At 47.6% G+C, this 18,242-nt stretch overlaps 1 protein-coding gene across 2 annotated transcripts in view; it reads right to left on the minus strand.

The window, feature by feature from the left end:
* Nucleotides 1–18,242, minus strand: part of GAB3 (GRB2 associated binding protein 3) — a 62,356-nt gene that overhangs the window by 19,951 nt on the left and 24,163 nt on the right. For both annotated transcript variants that reach the window (XM_085060414.1, XM_085060415.1), the window contains exon 2: nt 249–552. In XM_085060414.1, coding sequence (XP_084916540.1) covers nt 249–552 — 304 coding nt within the window. The remainder of the gene's footprint in view (nt 1–248; nt 553–18,242) is intronic.

The following is an 18,242-nucleotide window of genomic DNA, read 5'->3' on the forward strand; positions in this document are numbered from 1 at the left end:
TTTGCTCTAGCAGGAATTGCTTCATGAAAGTGAGACCAAGCAGTCAGGGAGTATTTCTGCCCAGCAGCAGTGAAGTCCCTGAGAACTTTCAGATCAGGGTTTAGCAGCATCTCAGTGCTGTGTGGAGCTCTAGGAACCACAGTCCTGTTCCACCTGCCCAGCCCAGCCCAGCCTAGACTGACAGCAAGGTCCATGCCTCCTGTCACCCCTGGGCATTCTCCCAGCCCCCAGCACGAGCGTGATCCTACCTGTGCCATCTTCTAGGTGTCCAAAGTTACAGATCTGGCTGATATTGTGCACCCAGATCTGCATCTCCTCCTCAGTCTTGGCTACCAGGTAGAAGGTGCGGTAGGTGGTTCTCACAATGAAGACAAAGTTGTTCTGAAATTCCTTCTTGATGAAGTTGGGCCCCGAGTGCTTCAGCACCTCGCACTCATTGAGGTCGATGATGCGGATGGGCTTTTTGGAGTGGTTGTTCCTGTAGTACTCCAGCACGTCGGGGTTCCCGCTCATGCGGCCCCTGCGCAGCACGAACCAGCGCTTCCGCCACGCCTGCGGGACAGACAGCAGCTCAGCACGGAGCACGGCAGCCAGCACATGTGGAGTATGGAACACAGCAGCCAGCCACACACAGAGTCATGGAACACACCAACCAGCCACACATGGAATCATGAAACACACCAACCAGCCACACACAGAGTCATGAAACACACCAACCAGCCACACATGGAATCATGAAACACACCAACCAGCCACACACAGAGTCATGAAACACACCAACCAGCCACACACAGAGTCATGAAACACACCAACCAGCCACACACAGAGTCACGAAACACACCAACCAGCCACACACAGAGTCACGAAACACACCAACCAGCCACACAGAGTCATGGAACAGCAGCCAGCCACACGCAGAGTCATGAAACACAGCAGCTAGCCCCGCACAGAATCAGCAGGCTTTGAAAAGGGCTCTCAGCTCACTGAAACCAGTCAGCAACCCAGCACTGACAAGCCCATCACTAAACCATGTCCCTAAACACCACATATGCGTATTTTTTGAAGACTTTGAGGGATGGTGAGGGCTGTTTCCTCTTATCCTGTTGCTCATTAATTGGGAGAAGAGCCCGACCCCCACCTAGCCACAGCCTCCTTTCAGCTAGTTCTGGAGTAATAAGATGTAATTGTAATATTAATCAGTAAGCAGCCCTCTCTTCTCCAGGTTGAACAACCTTAGCTCCCTCAGCTGCTCCTCACAGGACTTTTGCTCCATGCTTATTTTGTTTCAGGTTTTATAGTTGTTTTGATAAATTGGCCAAATTGGGATTTTTATTTGATGCACTTGCTATCAGCTTGCATTTGAGACAGGAAAAGAGGCAGAGGATTGTCCTGTGGAGGTCAAGATGAGCAAGATTCTCCCTTCCCCTCACCCTGCCAACATGATGCAATCAAAATGATCCAATACGTGAACGCCTTGTCCACAGAAGAGATAACACATTTTTCTTTGTAAAATGAAAATACCTAGAACTGCACATACCTGGAAACAAGCGCCTTTTGTCCAGCAAAACCAAGGGCTCCAGATACCCTGTGCAGCTTACCTCCTATTGCAAAGCTGTTAATGAGCTTCCAATTACTTCTGAAAGCCCACAACAGACCCTAAGGGAGCTGTAGTGCTAAAAATTAAACAGAAAACTTCAGCACCTTGCAAAAGGATGATTATTTACACAAGCACTGTCAACCTAAAACAAATCTGGCATGCAGTGATGTTTTCTGACCCTTGTGACTGAAGGTATGAGTCCCATACAGGCTTAAATGAAATCCTGGCAGCATCAGCCAACAGATGCAGCATCACTCTATAAAGCCATATGCAAGTTTCTAGGAATAAAATAATATACTTTCCCCTTTTTTCCCCACAGCAGCTGTTTTTGTTCATCAACAGTATAAGCACCTCTGTGTTGATTATAGCTGTCACCAACACACCTACTCTGAGGGCCAGAAGAAATCAATCCTGAGCTCTGTACCACAGAGAAAAGCCAAAGTAAGACATTAGGAGCTTTGCCCTTGCCAAATTCTATAAAAACTGCTGGAGAAGCTGCCTGCTAGCCTGTTTCCCTGTGGATACACAATTTGATCAGGTTTATCATCAGGCTGGCGCTGTGAGACTGCAGATGGAGAGTTGCCTGGTCAGAGTGGCTCATGACAGCAGAGGAGAGCAGGGCTGAGTCTGTGTGAGAAAACAGTGGCTATCACAGCTGAGCAGCCGTGAAAACAAGGCTGAGGGGAAACAATGCCAGATAGCTGCCCCAAATCTGCCCTGCCCTTGGGAAGGGTGGGACCCCACTGCATCTCCCACAGGGTGGCCCTCAGCACCTTCCCCGAGCTTGTGGTGGGGCCCAGACAGCCCCCAGCCAGCTGAAAAACAAGTAGATTTCTCCTGTGGGGTGACACAGGGACTGTAGAAACATGCAGGAGAGTGGGGGGTTGAGGGAGACAGAGGAACTGCCCTGTGGTGATATCACAAGCTCCAACAAGCCAACAGCCACCGTGGAGTGCCCCAAACATTAATGTGCTCTGAAGCTCATGGTGGGACCTCGCTGTGAGCTGCAGGAACCAGAGCAAACACCTGCCCAATGCACTGCTGAACCTGGAACAGAGGGGAGGGAGAAGCACTGGAGGGATGGCAGCCTGAGCCAGCAGTGCAGGTGAATCAACATTTACACACTCAGACCTTCACAGGTATTTAAGCACTCAATCCCTCTTGCAATTAGGTGCCATGGCAGGGCAGCAACAGAACAAGACAACAGGGAGTCTGCTGGAACCACCTGGCAAGCTCACCTGCTGCCCTGTGCCAGGGATGCTCCATGCCTGACACCAAAGATCTGTCTGAGGGAGCAACACCAGGGCACACTGCCTCATCCAGCACTGAGGAATGGGGAGTGCTGCCAGCCCAGTGCCCCAGCACCCAGCTTTGGCTGGACACAGGCAGGCCAGCACCAGGGAGGGTGTAGAAGGGTGGGAGGGGATGGGCCCAGCTCTTCCCTGGGTGCTTGCTCTTAACATCAGCTTCATTGTACCATCAAAATGCATCCACACACACAGTGCATTTGCATCTCACCTTTCTGGGCTCCTTTCTCTGCCCTCCACTTTCTAAGGAAAAAGTGGCATCAGCTGCTGACACGACGCAGTTACCTGCATGGGTGGGGTTGAAGGACCACCTTTTGCACCTCCTCTTGCATTTGACATATCCAGTCCCATCACTGTCTTCCCAGACTCATTTCCATTCCGAAACTTTCCCCAATATGTGCCTTTATCCACAAAATGTTGCCTGCAAAACCGTTTTGCTTATCCTACAGTGCTGTGTGACAATGCACAGGGGTTTTGAGCCACTTGCAGGATGCCTGCAAGTGGACGGGAACAGGTTTGCCATTGCCAGTACCCAGGACTCACCCTGCTCCATGGCATAGGCAAAGCAGGGCTTTTGGTTCTGGCACACCTTTCAGCAGGAGGCTCTTATCTCTGAGTCAAATATCCTCTCCTCATTTTCCTGGCATTTGCCTGCAATCTGCTACATCCCTCCTTTCCCCAGGGAAAGGGGATGCAGCTCAGTGTGGTCACTGGGAGCCCAGCAGGGGCAAGCCTTGGCCACATGAGACAGCAGCAGCAGCTTTTACCTCTCAGGGCCCCAGCAGCTCATACACCCTGGTGCAGAGGGTGCCTGGAGCCCCACAGTCCCTATCCCCAGGGCAGGCACTCGAGCCCCTCTCCAGTGCCCACCCAGCCCCACAGCAGAGCATGGTGGGTTTTACACAGTTGTACATCCTCGGTACTTTCCTTTTTACCATTTACCAGGCACAAGGCTGCCACCTCCTTTCCTGGTTACAGGACTGTCCCCGTGTCTGCTGAGCGTCTTGGGACCAGGCTAAGAGAGAGTCTTTGAGCCCCTGCAGTGCTTTGAGGACACCTGAGCAGGCAGCAGGGCCAGAGTGGCAGGGCTGTGGTGAGGAGGGATTTATTTCAGTTCATTAGAGCCAATAATATGTGACAATATTTAGTCTGGAGCTGCACACGCTGCCGAATTGCCAAGAGAATGTGGATCAATTCAAGGATGAAAGACTGTGCTCCCACGGCTGAGAAGTAACCTATATTTCAATAGGTACTGATTCCTGGGATTCAGCCCAGGCTCCTCAGTTGCACTATGAAAAAGTTCTGTGCATCCAGACTATTACATCTGAGCTATTACATTCATTTGGGGGCCTCCTGAAATTATTATTTTCTTGATGAAGGAGTGATAGGATGATTAGAAGTTTACATGTCCTCCAAAGCTTTGTGGGCACTAGAGAGAAGGCTATATCAGAAAAACTCAACTATCATCAAGACAACAGCCAACATCCATCTAGAACAATTTTCATCTGCTCTTCTGAAGTGAAAGAGTTCAATGCCAAAAGAAAGAAAGAATTTGCAGCAGGATTGGTTGGCTGCCAGCACATTCCTTTGTGTAACACAAGCTATCAGTGTTTTCATCTTGCTCCTGAATTTTTGACTTTGGGAAGTCCAGAGCCACTTCTGAAAGGAAGAGGAGCAGCTCTGTTTCCATTTCAGTAGGGTTTCTAAGAAAGAGATTGCTCCTTCCACAGTCTGACATCTCTGCTTCTGCTGAATGAGTGGTGTGAGGCTTAGAGGGCTGCTCTTGCATGTGAATGTTTGATCTGCCTCAGCAATGTCAGACAAAACAGGCCATGAGCAAACCTATTCTGAGCTGAAAAACAGCTGGCTAATGAACAAGGCAGAATGAGAGCTGAAAAGGTTCAGCCAAAGACCTTCATCGCTTACCTTCTGCCTGAGGACCATGTTCTCATTTGTTTGTACAACAGATCCAGTATTTGAGATCTAAATAATTTATTAGAGGACGCACAAGCTCAGTGAGGTAAATTGGCTTGAAATGTAATTTGCCCTGTGGGTTTTGATTTTTTTCGTGTTTTAACAACAAAACACAGAACAACCAGCAAACTTGAAATTCTTGACCAGCTATATTAATGCTTACAACTCCCCCATGAGGATAATCTTCATTTTACAGAATGCAGCGAAGAGGATGGCAGGGGGAAGCAAAAAGAAGGGTGGCTGTGTGCTGGTTCCTCACCTGCCTGGTAGCCTCACAGCCATGCTTCTGGCACAGGACATGTGCTGGTCCCCAGGCCTGCTGCAGAGGCTCTGGCACTGAAAGAAGAGTTCGAGAGCTCAGTGATGGGGATGACTGCAAAAGGCTTCACTATTTGGGACTTCTCTCATCCTGCAAAATCTCTTGGAGAGAGGAAAGCAGCAAATCCCACCAGAGAAAGGTTTGGTATGGCTTCTCTACCACAGCTGGTTGAGTGCTGGGAGCTTCAGGGCACAGAGCTCCTCCTGCCACTCACTGTGGGTCCACATGTGAAGCCACCACCCTTGGGACAAAAGAACTAGCAGAGCTGCAGGATGATAGTCCCATGGGAGTGCCAGCACTTGAGACAAGTTTTCACAACTTGTCTTTTTTAAAGAACAGTTTTTAAACATATTCCTGTGGAAAAAAGAAGTTAAGCGGAACTTTATACCATTTCCTATAAAAGACCCAAAAGAGGAAGTTAAAATTCATATGTAGACAGGTTTGTAAGCAGCTGATTCTAAGCCCATGAAGACCATATATGTTAACAGAGGTTCCCTTCCTGCACAGAGCGCTGTCGGGGCTGCAGAGCTCTGTCCCTGCAAGAGGGATCTGTGCACCGGCAAGGAGTCAGGACCTGCTCCCAGCAAACATCCCTGTGTTCAATGAGGACACTGCTGGGAGCTCTGTGTGCCACTCTTTCAAGAGCAAAGGGCCAGTCTGTGCAGCTCATGCTCCTCGGACTGTGAGACCCTTGCAGAAGGGCTGATGCCCCAGCAGCCTGCAGTGCTCAGTAATAACACTTGATCTACTCACTCACGGAAATCTGAGATGAAAAAGACCTCTTAAACCACGCAGCCTGCCCCCCAGTTGGAATGATGGTTTTGCTGTTTCAGTTGTGGCTGTTTGTCTGTAGCACCCATCAGCTCTGCATAATAAATCTCTCCCTGATAAGGCTGCCTGCTTGTCCCTTCCACTGTGTCCCTGTAGGGCACTCCGGGAGCAGATGAGCTCATTGCCCATCACTCACTGGTTTAATGCTTCTCTTGGATTTTGTCTCCCTTATTTTCCACTCATCTCTCACAAATGTCTTCAGCAATGAGCGGCTGAAGCTCATGGTTTATGACTGGGAAAGAAAAATCAATAAATACTCAATTTCAGAAAGGGATACTCCTCCCTTAGGCCCTTCCTCTGCCTCCACAGGCATGTAATTCTATTTAACCTAGAGAATAGAAGAAGAAATTTTTTGCAGTCATTTATCTTCCTTTGCTTGAGTGCCTGGAAGTTGAGGGGCATACCCAGTAGTGCTGGAAAGGCATCTGCTCTCCCTCCCCCTGCCTGCTCATGTCCACTGCACCTCTGCTCTCTCAAGGTTATGGTTCAGCTCTGCTGGGAAAAAGCTCTGGGCTAACCAGCGTTTCCATACAAAACCACTTTCCACACAAAAGGTCTGGCTTGTCATGTGCAAAGGATCACACAATGAGCTCAGGACAGGCTACAGCCCAACACTGTATTTCCATCTGTTACGTGTAAGTTTTGAGTCACTTGTCTCTTTGACCACAGTGGTTTCAGAATGACTCTAAATGAATCTCGTTTCAAGAATCAGCATGAGCTCTTGGAGGAGATGTGATGGGTGCGTAGTGCAAGGGGAAACACCTTCTTCCTTTCAAGGTGATACCGCTATGTTAATTGACTAGAAACACCAGTCAAAAAATTTCCTGCACTTTAAATGTAATGAGAGGTTTGTAATAAAGCACCTTAGATGACATCCTGGAGAAGCAAAGAGGTTTCGTTTCTGTTTCTTTACATAAAGAAACCTGTGGTTTGTGAAGAAAAAATGACACACATTTAAAAAAAGGAGAAAAAAATCCCCGAGTCATATGCTGCCTGCTAACCTACACACATTCCCATTGCCTGCTATACATCCTAATCCGTAATATTAATGGTGCTTTACATATACACACATCTGCAACAGAGTCACTGCGATGTAATAAACATGAAGATTCTTTGTAACTCTAATGGGTTTGTTCAGGCATGGAGGGTCAAAGTCATAGTGACCCAAAAACTTGGGAATTCGAAGTTCTTAAAATACTTGCAGAAAATAAGAAAACAAGTCTGAAAGTAAAATCAATAGCGAAACCACTTCATTTTGGGGAGGGAGAAAGGAGTCAGACACTTGGATGAGTTACAATGAAGTAACTCCCCAGCTGCACTTGACTGTGGTTCACTGGGGCTAACAAGACTGTAAAGATGGTCTCACTCTCTTTCAGGAAACAACTGGAATTTTTGTGACTCGGCATCACTGTAAAGCTGTGCCCAAAGCGATCTGGAGAAGTGGTGAAAAATCAGGCTAAGGAAAAGAAAGCCAGCTGTGGTGTGAGATCTGCACAGGTCTGGGAACAGCCTTGGCCCCAGGACAGCCACCTTTCATCTGGGCTGCCAGCACTTCCACTGGACCTCCAGCTCCCATCAAGAGCATCCTGCGATGGGTGAACAAAAGCCCTGGGTGGAGGGATGTTGATTCTGGCCAGCTGCCCTTGGACCTGCCCTGGGCAGACAGGTAGACCCTGTCCCAGCAGTGTCACTGCATGCAGTGATGCCAGGCAGGGGTACCAAGGTGCTGGGGCACCAGGGCTGGACTTGGCTCACTGCGTGAGCACCCTCATGAGCATCCTCATACCCTCTGTTTCATTTTGTCTGTCTTTTTCACTTTCAGTGGGGATGTAAAATAGGTCACAGCTCAGAGCAGAGGTCCCAGGAGCAGAAGACAGCATTGGTGTGATTAACACCATTTAAGGATCTCCTCCCACCCACAGCCCTCCACTCCCCCAGGACGTTTTTCCTTCCCAAGGGCAGGCACAGTGAAACATTAATTCCTTTAAGCTGCCCCTCAAATGACACCTTCTAACTGGTGCTACATTTTTGCAAGCATTTAAGCTCTGTGACAGTGAAGACTTACAGGCAGGACTCTTTACTTGAGGATGTTTACAGCCTCACCAGCTAGCCAAGGGTTTTAGTTCCATATTCCCTCACGGCATGTTTATATGTAGTATTTAAAATGACATTGTTATCATCCTGAATGCAGTTTAAGTTTCTGGAGTGCTTTTTTTCACCTTTGAATCCTAAAGCACTTGACAACTGGTACATGATGGTTACAGCCTCCATATGTTGTGATTTGTTCACCTGTCACAGGATACACCTGTCTCTGAAGTTACACTGTGTTCCTGACAATCAGACTGCTTCTCCACACACCCACAGGGATGCACTCCCATCTGTGCATTTGGCTTCAGACAATCTGCACCTGAAACCCTTTTTTACCTGTTTAAGGTGGCAGAGGTCAATGGACAGAAAACTGCTGGTCTGGCTTGGTGCCACTCCTCTGGTCAGTTAAAAAAATAAAATTCAGATTTCTCAGGATGCAGGATTGGGCTTTTTACAGAAACAAGTTGAAAACAGAGAGAAAGGAGAAACTCAATACACTGACACAGGTCATCCTGGATTTAACAATAAACTTTGTTGTCTGTTAGTAGAAAAAATGCCACTGAAGCTTTAAGTTGACCAATAGGAATTTCCACTGTTACATGGAAAGTACTTGTATAAAATGAGCTGGAAACTCTTAAGATCTCTCTGGCTTGTTCACAATAAATTCTTTAATACTGACTTCAGTAATAAGGTATCATCTTGAATAGAGGTAAATTCTGATTTCTTAGAATGGCTTTAATCCAAAAGTCTTGCACAGTCTTAAAGGATTTTTGGAAGACACTGCATGGATCCTTGAGATCTTAGTGAAAAATAGTTTGCTTCCATGTTGTTTAAGAAAACATGGAAGCAAAATACAGTTCTAAAATACAAATTCTGGATATATGCATCTGCTGGATAACAGAATCTAGCTAAGTCACAGGACTCAGTCATTTTTGGAAACAAGTACAGGAAAATGTATATACCATAGGGACTGAAGTTTGGACAACTTTTGAGCAAATTTGCTAAACTAATAGCTTTTATGGAAGAGCTCCAAACCTGCTTTGCTAAGGAAAGCAGCAGAGCTGAGGCTAATCCCCTTTCTTGTCACTTGCAAACACAATGTGAATACAGATGTGCAAAGCAGTTAAAGACTAGAAAGAACTGCCGGGAGATTGTGCCCTGCCTCAGGCTATCGGGAGTCCCTCTCCCTCTATTTTACTTGGAACTGGCAGTTTTCTCAGTACTCTATACACAAACAGAGCAAATTTTGCTGTTTCACCTTGTTAACTGAACATGTGGTGTGAGGTCAGCAACAGTCGCCAGCCTATCTACAACTGTCTGTGCTCACATGATGCCGCAGCTCCAGCATAAACAGGAAATTGGGCAAAGTCACTCTTTTAGTAGGGGACCACAACACTGCTTTTTAAAAAAAAATAAACCCTTCAGCAGCACGCTGTCAGACCTAATGAAGAAAAGCAGAGTAGCCAGCAGGAGCAGAATAAAAGCTGCAAGTGTTTGGGCTGTAGCAGTTTTGCCTGATCACAACAAGGTGGTTGAGTGTCAGGAAATGCCCCACGTTCCGTGTTCTGCTCAGCTGATCCTGCTGCGCACGGGAGCAAAGAGCCGTATCCTCCACATCCCCTTCGGGCCAAATCTGGGCTGCTCTTTTCTACATCCTTATTGACTGCATGGCTACACGCTGCAAAGACTTTGACCTTTGCACTTCATTTCACTCCTAAAATTGCCTGGAGAAAGGAAGTGTGCGGGAGGCAGGCAGAAAAACAGGGAGGAGGCGCACATGTGTGGGAGGACTTGTCGTAGAGAACAGGTCACTTTTGTTGAAAATAAGAATCAACCTTTCTGCACATATGGACAAAGATAGAAAGAATAACAGGAATAGATCCAGTCTCACAACAGCAGCTACATAGTATGCAGATGAGCTCTGGTTTTAGGCACGTGGAGGGGGCACTGATTTAATTGCATGCTCCAAGCTGCACAGACTCAAAGATCTCTGGGATCTGCATATTGGCTTGAAATCAGTCCCACGGGAACCACCCGGCCTTTGCGGTGACATTTAAACCCCACTGATGTAAATGGCAAAGCTCCCATTTGCTCCGAGGGGGCCAGGTCCTCCTCTTGACAGGAAGCTTTGAGAAATTCTGAGATTCCCAAAAATGGAAACAAGATATGAAGAAATTATCTGAGTAAAGAAAATCTGCCTCTGGACTTATGAGGAACATTTCTATCAACCACATCAGACGATGAACTCTCCCTTTGTGGGTCTAGCCTGGGTTTTGTGGGTTGCACGCAGGCTGCCCTCAACTGATTTTTCTCCAGCCAGAGAGCAAATATCTGCTGGTGGCTTCAGACACGGTGAAAGCCATGTTAGGGGGAAGGCAGGCTGCCCCCACAGCTCTTACCCTGATCATACCTGGTCAGGGCAGGCACAAACACCCATGAGTTCTTACAGCAACACGGGACAAGTGGCGAGCTGGGTACCATGGCTGCCAGGGCTCCCATGGGAGCACAGAGTGCCTGGTGCACTGAGAGAGCTCTAGGAATGCAACCAGAAAACAAACGAACGATGGTGAAATCAAGTGAGGTTTGGAAAGGTCTGTGTTTGTCCCAGAAACGCAACTCGAGCTGTCAGGTCTCTGCAGCCTCCAACTGGAAGCAGTGCTGCGTGATTCAGACGCTCAGCCGAAGCCAGTCATCACCGGCCAGATTCCCTCGGCGAATATTTACAGAAAACAAACCAGATTATAAACTAAGAGTTATTTGCCAGACCTATTTAGTAAATATTATAATTGTATTGAAGAGCACACCAAGTGTGTGGGTAAGGCACAAACCAAAACAGACGCTGGAATGCGCTGGATGAAGTCTCTGCATCGCATGTACATAAGTACTGAAGTGTTTTACATGGAGTATATTTAGGTGGCCCATGCTTCCTTAAAAGGGGATTGAGTTGGACCTCAACAACACTGAAGGCAGCTGAAAGAGCTCAATAGCTGGCTTTACACCCATTTGTTAATTTCAAAGTACATTATTAGAAAACCAGCTACACTGTGGAATTTAAAAATCTATTTTGATTGCAGTTCTGCTGTTTTCACCTGCCTTCTCATCAACAAAGTTGTGTTGCTTAACCTTAACTATTCTCTAGGCAGTGCTACATCTCCAGACCTGGGTTTTCTTCTTTAAAAGCTGTTTTAAAGTAGTCTCTGCTTTACACTTCACAGGAGGCAGGGCTGGTTTTTAAACATTTTTAGACTTTTTTCTTTTCTCCTTATTTTGTGTAAAAGTGTTCATCACTCACAAGGCTCATAATATACAGCATCCACTGCCTATCATTTTTTATTTTAAAATACATAAACATTAAGAAAAATATAGACTCCTTGTGCCAGGTTTTCTTCTTTTTTTTTTTTTAGTTTAAGAATTCTCTCTGAGTTGTCAGTTTTTTGTTGCTGTTGGGCCCTGCTGTGTCACCCAAGGAAAAAGGGTTTCAGGACTAAAGGTTTGGAGAAATAGCACCCTGTGAGCTCCGCTTTCCTTCACATTTTAGGAGCGTTTCACAAAGTCAGCTGGTTAAAGTCAGCTCAAGTATCCAAACATCTCTTGTGTAAACTTCCCATGCTTAGGAGATAACTGCGTGTTCCTCCTCTCCGCTCCGGGAAGGTGATGCTGCCTGTGAAATTCTGCAGACCTGCGCTTTTTTTCTCAGTGCTCTGCCTCCTTCACACTGGCCTGGGGAGCAGAATGCTCCAGTGCAGCTGGGAAGGAGCAGCAGGGCACAAACCCATGGCTTCACTCTGGGTGAAGAAGCTTTTCCTGATACCCTACTGAGCCCTCCCCTGACACAGCTTCATGCTGTTCTTTGGTCCTCTTATTGGTCACCAGAGAGGAGATCAGTGCCTGCTCCTCTTCTTCCCCTCAGTCCTTTTTCTTTTCACCTCTTGAGACTGGTTCTTCCTATTGTAAATCACACATAGGTTAAGCTTTTTCAGCCCCTCTTACCACTGCAACTTTTGCCTGGATGTGGAGACATGGATGTGCCCTGGGCTGGCATGCACTGTATAGCACTGTTATTGAAAAAACTCAGTGTGCCACATAAAGTCCTAGGAGCATATTTAATGTTTATCTTCATTTGCATGACTTCTCAAACTTCCCTTGCTGAACCCAATGATGAAATCACAACATGTTCAGAAATATTAAATCATTTCCTCAACATCTGAATATAACGGGCTGCAGAAGGAAAACAATTACTTCTGGCATGTTGCACACTTTAACACTCCAAATTCTGGTATCCTTGCATGTTTACAGGCTTGGACTCTGATCACAGCAGCACTAAAAACAACTACAGACAGTGATTTATTTCCTGGGAAATGCCCCAGACTTGCCAAACACCAGCTTTGCCTGGACATTGTAGATTTTAGACCACACAGTGCACACCCAGGCAGTAACTTCAGGAAACCCCAGGCCAGCTTCCTACTACTGGTGCCACTCAGGAATGTGCCTAACCCTGTCCAGGGCAGTGTCCTGCTGTCTCCATGGTGTAGAAGGCCCAAACTCCCTGTGGCACTGAAGGGATGAGGTGTGATTCACTAGAGTGCCCTGCCTGGCTGTGCAGCCACCTCTGTCTCTCCACCGCCCACTTTACCTTGTGTGAGTGCCTGAGCTTCCCCACTCTGGCCACGGGAGAGGCAAGGGCAGGGGTGGGGTTGCCCCTCACCAGCTGCCTGTGGTGCTCCCTGTGCCGTGAAAAGCTCACACATGAAACCCTGTGAGGGCTGCTGGTGCCAGGGAGGACAACAGGGGCTCCCCAAATGGAAAGAAGCGAAAGGGAGAAAAAAAAATGCTCATTTCTGCAGCACCCCATGGATTTCACACCCAGAAGGACTTGTTGCTGTGAGCTGATGAAGCTGCAGCTTGCAAGAGGACAGGCTAGCTTTCCTGAGCAGGTGCCTTCTCTTTGGGGTTATGTGCAGGCTGTTGTCAGGGATTTGTAATGCAGATATTCTTCGTGAGTACAGCAGGAGTAAAACTCACTGCCAAACTCCACAAATAGTGGAACAGTTTGGGAGTAAAAACAGATTTCAGAAATGAAAGTTCAGCTTGATCTATTGGGAACAACGTGCAATTAATGTGCTCAGCAATGTCTTAAATATGAGCAATGTGGGAGAAGGGTAATAGCTCCCTTTCTATCATTTTTCAGCCTGTCAGCACACTAATCTGTGAAAAACACCAAAATCCAGATTCTTACTAATGTAAACTGGTAAACGTGGTTGAAGGCAGTGGCATTGTGCAGCCTATCTGGTTCCATGTCTTTTTTAAACAATAAAGCTATCAGAAGAGTGTGTGCTTGTGGGATGGTGAAATAGGATCAATGTTACTGTTACAAAAGTGAGGACTATGAGCCAGCTGGGTTTTTCCACAAGCCTTTTCAAAACTACAGCGTTTATTTCTGCTTTTCTGCAACTTCTTCTCAATCTCTTCTCCTCCCTTCCCTATCCCTTTTTTTTTTTTTTGTGGTTTATGCACTCTGAGCTACACCCAGAAAATGAGGTCACCAGGGAGCAGTAAGGATGTGGATGCAGACTGTGACTGCATCATTTGCTCTGTGCATGCTGCTGGCTGCTTTCTCTCACCAGAGCTCTCTGGAAGTGGCCAGGGAAAGGACCAGGAGAAGAAGAAGGCATTGAGACTGGGCTGCTGCTGTGTGGGGATGTTCCACTGCTGCTGCTGCTGCTGCTGGTTGGCACTGGGGAAACACAGAGACCAACAGGACACTGCTGCAGGGAGAGGTGCATCCTTGTGCCCTCCTGGTGTCTGCAGCTAGAGAAGAAGAGATCCTTCACACCAGGCTGCTGTTCCCATGAACATGTGGCTGGAAGGGTCTGCCATGCCTCCACCCAGCCACCCTCTCCTATGCCAAGGCTGCAAGCACATGGGGAATATGAAGAGCTCCACAAGCTCCTTGGCCATCCCTTTCCTGCCCGTTCCCCTGCCTCACCTTCGTGTGACCTGTGCCATCTCCAGCCACAGCAGCAGGTCACGGCAGGTCAGTGTCACCACCTCTGTGCATGGTCACCTACACACCATCTGCCCTGAGGGAAATACCTGCACACTTGCTCCCCCTGTGCTCTGTCGTCTGGGGAGCACCTGAAGCACATCTGGCTCTAGCCCTAGCGAGGCTGCAGGTGTCCCCAGGACAATGCAATCCCAGCCCACTGGTGAGACCATGCTGCTGTGCTGGGGTGAAAGGCTCCCACCTGACCTTGGTAATGACCAAGAAGTCTGTGTTCCGTTTTCCTATGATGGGAAGAGTTGGTCAATTGGCTTTAAAACCATACCTCAGCCAGCCAAATTCTATAAATCTTCAAAACAAAAGTGTGCAGTCCTCTGCATAGTCTGCAGTGCTTGCACATGCTTCTGAAGGAAGCGAATATAAGTGTGGCTGATGTTAATATTTGAGCTGCTTGAATGCTATCAACTTGAGCAGCAGAACAGGAGCTGAAGTGAAATTCCAGCTGCCTTTGAGTTCCTCTGCTGAATTTTGAAATAATTTTCAGTTTTGAAGTGGGTTTCATTGCTTCTAATCCTATGAGAAAGGTTAATGAAGAGAGAAACTAGCAGCAGAAATGCCAAGACAGCCTTATAGACTAAGATCTGCTCCAACCAAAATGTAGACAGATAAAAATTCCAAATTCTCCAGAAATATAACCATTTCCTGACCACAGAATGTGCAAGCAGAGTTGATCCACAGAGCTCCCCCGTGTTGAGGACACTGCACTCCCTTCCCAGTCACTGCTGAGTTCTCCTCTTCCTCCCACCAGTGATGCCCCAGCCACAGAATTGTTACATAACTGAAGGTCTGTGCCCAAAAATTTGCTCTCAGCTTGTTTCAAAGAGTGCAAATCCTGGACAGTCAGTGCCTTCACACTGACTAAGGAAACCCTGACTGAGCGTTTATCTTAGGGAGGGTGTGGAGACAGACACATTCACAACAAAGAAACTGTAAGCAACATCCCTGACTCTGCACTGAACCTACTGTGCTGTCAGAGAAAAACAAAGCAGACTTTCCCTGTGGCTGCCTGCAGTTAAAATGTGGTGCTTGGGAGCCACGCAGATTATTCTTTTTATAACAAGTCTCAAATGCATTCTGTTTTAGCAGGCAATGTTTTGCTCCCTGGCTCTGCCATTTAGGCTCCTGTCTAATGTTATTTTAGGAGCGACAGCATGTGGGTATCACAGGCCTGTTGGTGCTTGTAGGTAGTGATGGGAGAAGGGATGCAGGCTTTGTTTAAAGAGAGGTCATTTCGAGGGTGTTTATGTTCCAGGAGCAAAGCAAGGCTACAGAATAATAAGTGTTTTCAAAGGCAGAGTTAAAGAACTAAAAGGGGAGAGTAGAGGAGTCCCAAATGGGCAAGAAAATTGGAAAGACAGGAATGGGAGGAGCAGGAAAGCTGAAGGAAGAAGGACAAATCACAAACGAAGTGTGGGGACCATGCAGAGAAAGGACTGGGCTCTGCAGCTCTGCGGGCAGGATGTCACTGAGGAGCAGCTCCATCCCCAGCAGCTCACACAGAGCACAGCCTGCAGAAGGCTGACAGCAAACCCCTGGTCCTGGTGTGAGGAAGGCACAGCTCCTCCAGCCAGGGTTTCTCAAAATGAGACCCAAGTTTTTCCTATGGGTGGAGCAGCCCCATCACATTCTGAATCATCGGGCCGTGGGCTGGCCATTGTATGCATTGTTATGAGGTATCTCCTTTGCTAAAGCCAAGCAGAAAAGCCAGCAGAGCAACAGGAGGGAAGAGGCCGTTACTGAAATCCTATGAGAACAGTGAGGAATGATGACAGACAATGCCTCACATCCCTGCTTCCACTGCAGGAGCTGCCAGTGCAGCAGCACAGTTGTGCTGGTTTTGCTCAGTCCAGTTTTTGCTAGCGAGTGGGGAGTGTCCAGAGTGACCAAAGCACGGTGTGCTGGGCATGGCTGGCCAGGACAGCTTGGAGAGCAGGCTCTGGGGCACCTCTGGCTGCTGCTGAAGAATAGCACAGAGCCCTAGAAACCTCCTGTTTTGCTAGTACACTCCAAGCAGAGGGCAAGAGCTAATCAGGACTTGTGCTAATTAAGCTGCCTATTGCTGGGAGAGGATGGGGATGTGGCTGGATGCCAACAGTAATATGGTAGGCGGGATCTGAGGGCTCCCAGGGAAAGTCTGCTTTGGTAACCTGGTACTTATGCTTGCTTTCCTCCCTCTCCTGGGGTGCTTGTGGAATGTCACAGCCTGTGAAGCCCTTTTGGAGCCCCATGCACGTCCTGGAGCTGTGTGGGCAGGAGCTCCTGGTGCTGGCAGGAGGGCAGAGCTGTGGAGAGGCAGCCGCTGGGCTCACATCCCCTCTGCTCAGCCCCGCCGTGGGCTGGGACGGCTGGGGCTGCTGCTGCTGGCAGAGCTACAGCCTCGTGTTTTTTGACCTTTTACTCTTCCAGAGATAGAAATGGGATTTGTCTGAGGCTTGGAATAACTTCCTGCGATTGTGCTGGAGAGGGCTAGTCTGGCTTGCTAGATAGCTGTGTCTGTCGGGCTGGCTCAGGAATGGAGAAAGCCTCTGCTCTGTGACTAAGCTGAAGACAGATTTAAAGGAACCCAAAGACACAGCTGTGCCTTAGAGAAAAATAAGCTGAGACCATTGTACATTGTCCCCAGTAGGACAACTGGGCCTGGGCTGTTTCTGGGTTTGGGCATTAGCCATTACTGGAGAACCACAAACAGCCCTGAAGCAAATGGTCTCTGTGTTTTGATAGTGATTCCTCAGATGGTAACTTATAAATCCTCTCTGGATCAGTGACGTATGTGTGTCTGTGTGTGTGTGAAAGTAGGTAATGGTCTGAAAATTGATCCTTTGGGATGATGAGAACAAGCAATAGTTTTGCAAGCCTCCCCCTCCTCCTCCACCACTCCTCTGCCTCTCTGCCAGCACAGGCAGTGACACTGGGCAGGCACTGAGGCTGAGGTGAGGGCTGCTCTGCTCTTCCTGCATCTTTTGATGCCCTTCTGCATCTCTTTTTTTCCATCTTTAATTGATGTCTAGCAGCCTTTACAGGTGACATTGACAAGGTCAGATGTTTTCAGCACAACATTCTACAGATGTCTTGGGATCTTCCAAAGAATTAAGGAAATGTACTTCAAACAAAGCCTTTTCTAAGCAAGTTTTTAGTTGTTCCTTGTATTTTACTCATCAGTACTCAAAATCACTACGTACAAGATGTGTGCTAGTGTATTCCTGTGTGACTCACAGACTGGCTGCTTCTGACTTTTCTTTTCTTGGAATTTGGAGTAGGAACGATCTTGGCCCTTTACTGATATTCCTTTGAACAACTGAACATAGAGCACCAGGTGGGCAGGATCCTTGACTGAAAACGGTAATTTTGTACTCTTCTGGCCAACAGCAGTGCCAGCTGGGGATGCCCTGGCATATCCCAAGATCTAATCAGGCCATATCCAGCCCAGCCCAGCTATAAGCCCCCATCCCCTCCTGGACTGGGTCTCTGCAGTCCCTTGCTGCTGGTGTCAGCCCTCCCTGCTTGGCACTGCTTGGACAAGACAGGGACAACAGCTCTTCCCACCTCTGCAGCTGGTTCTTGGATCTGTGCCATTCCTGAGTGTGTTTCATATTGGGTAAGAAATAAAAATTTGGCTCTTCCTGCCCAGCAAAAGCAGAGCTGTCCTGAAGCCAAGTCACGTTTCTGTTGCAAACAAGTCCTAACACACAAGTTCAACATGCTTAACACTTCTGTGCAGAGACACCATTCACAGGTTTTCAGCCTCAGGGGAATTCAGGGTGTTGTGATATGTATCAACAATTGTGATTTATAATGTAATTGTATAATACAGTCAGAGGGTAACATCATGCCTTTGAGCTTCAGTGCACAGCAGGTCCCTCAGACAGCAGAAGGAAGCAGTGCTGGACTGCACTCTTTATCCCTCTGCATCAAGTCCTAACTCCTACATAGATTTCACCCACTGCTTTCTAAATAGGTAGTGTCAAACAAACTGGAATTTTGAATACGTTTTTATAAAACAAAGAAACAAACAGAAAAAGAACTGCAATCCAAACAGTGAAAAATTAACAAGGAAAAGCCATCTAG

This window comes from Lichenostomus cassidix, chromosome 4A (assembly GCF_008360975.1).
Source record: "Lichenostomus cassidix isolate B80296 chromosome 4A, HeHo_3.0, whole genome shotgun sequence".
Classification (NCBI taxonomy): Eukaryota; Metazoa; Chordata; class Aves; order Passeriformes; family Meliphagidae; genus Lichenostomus; species Lichenostomus cassidix.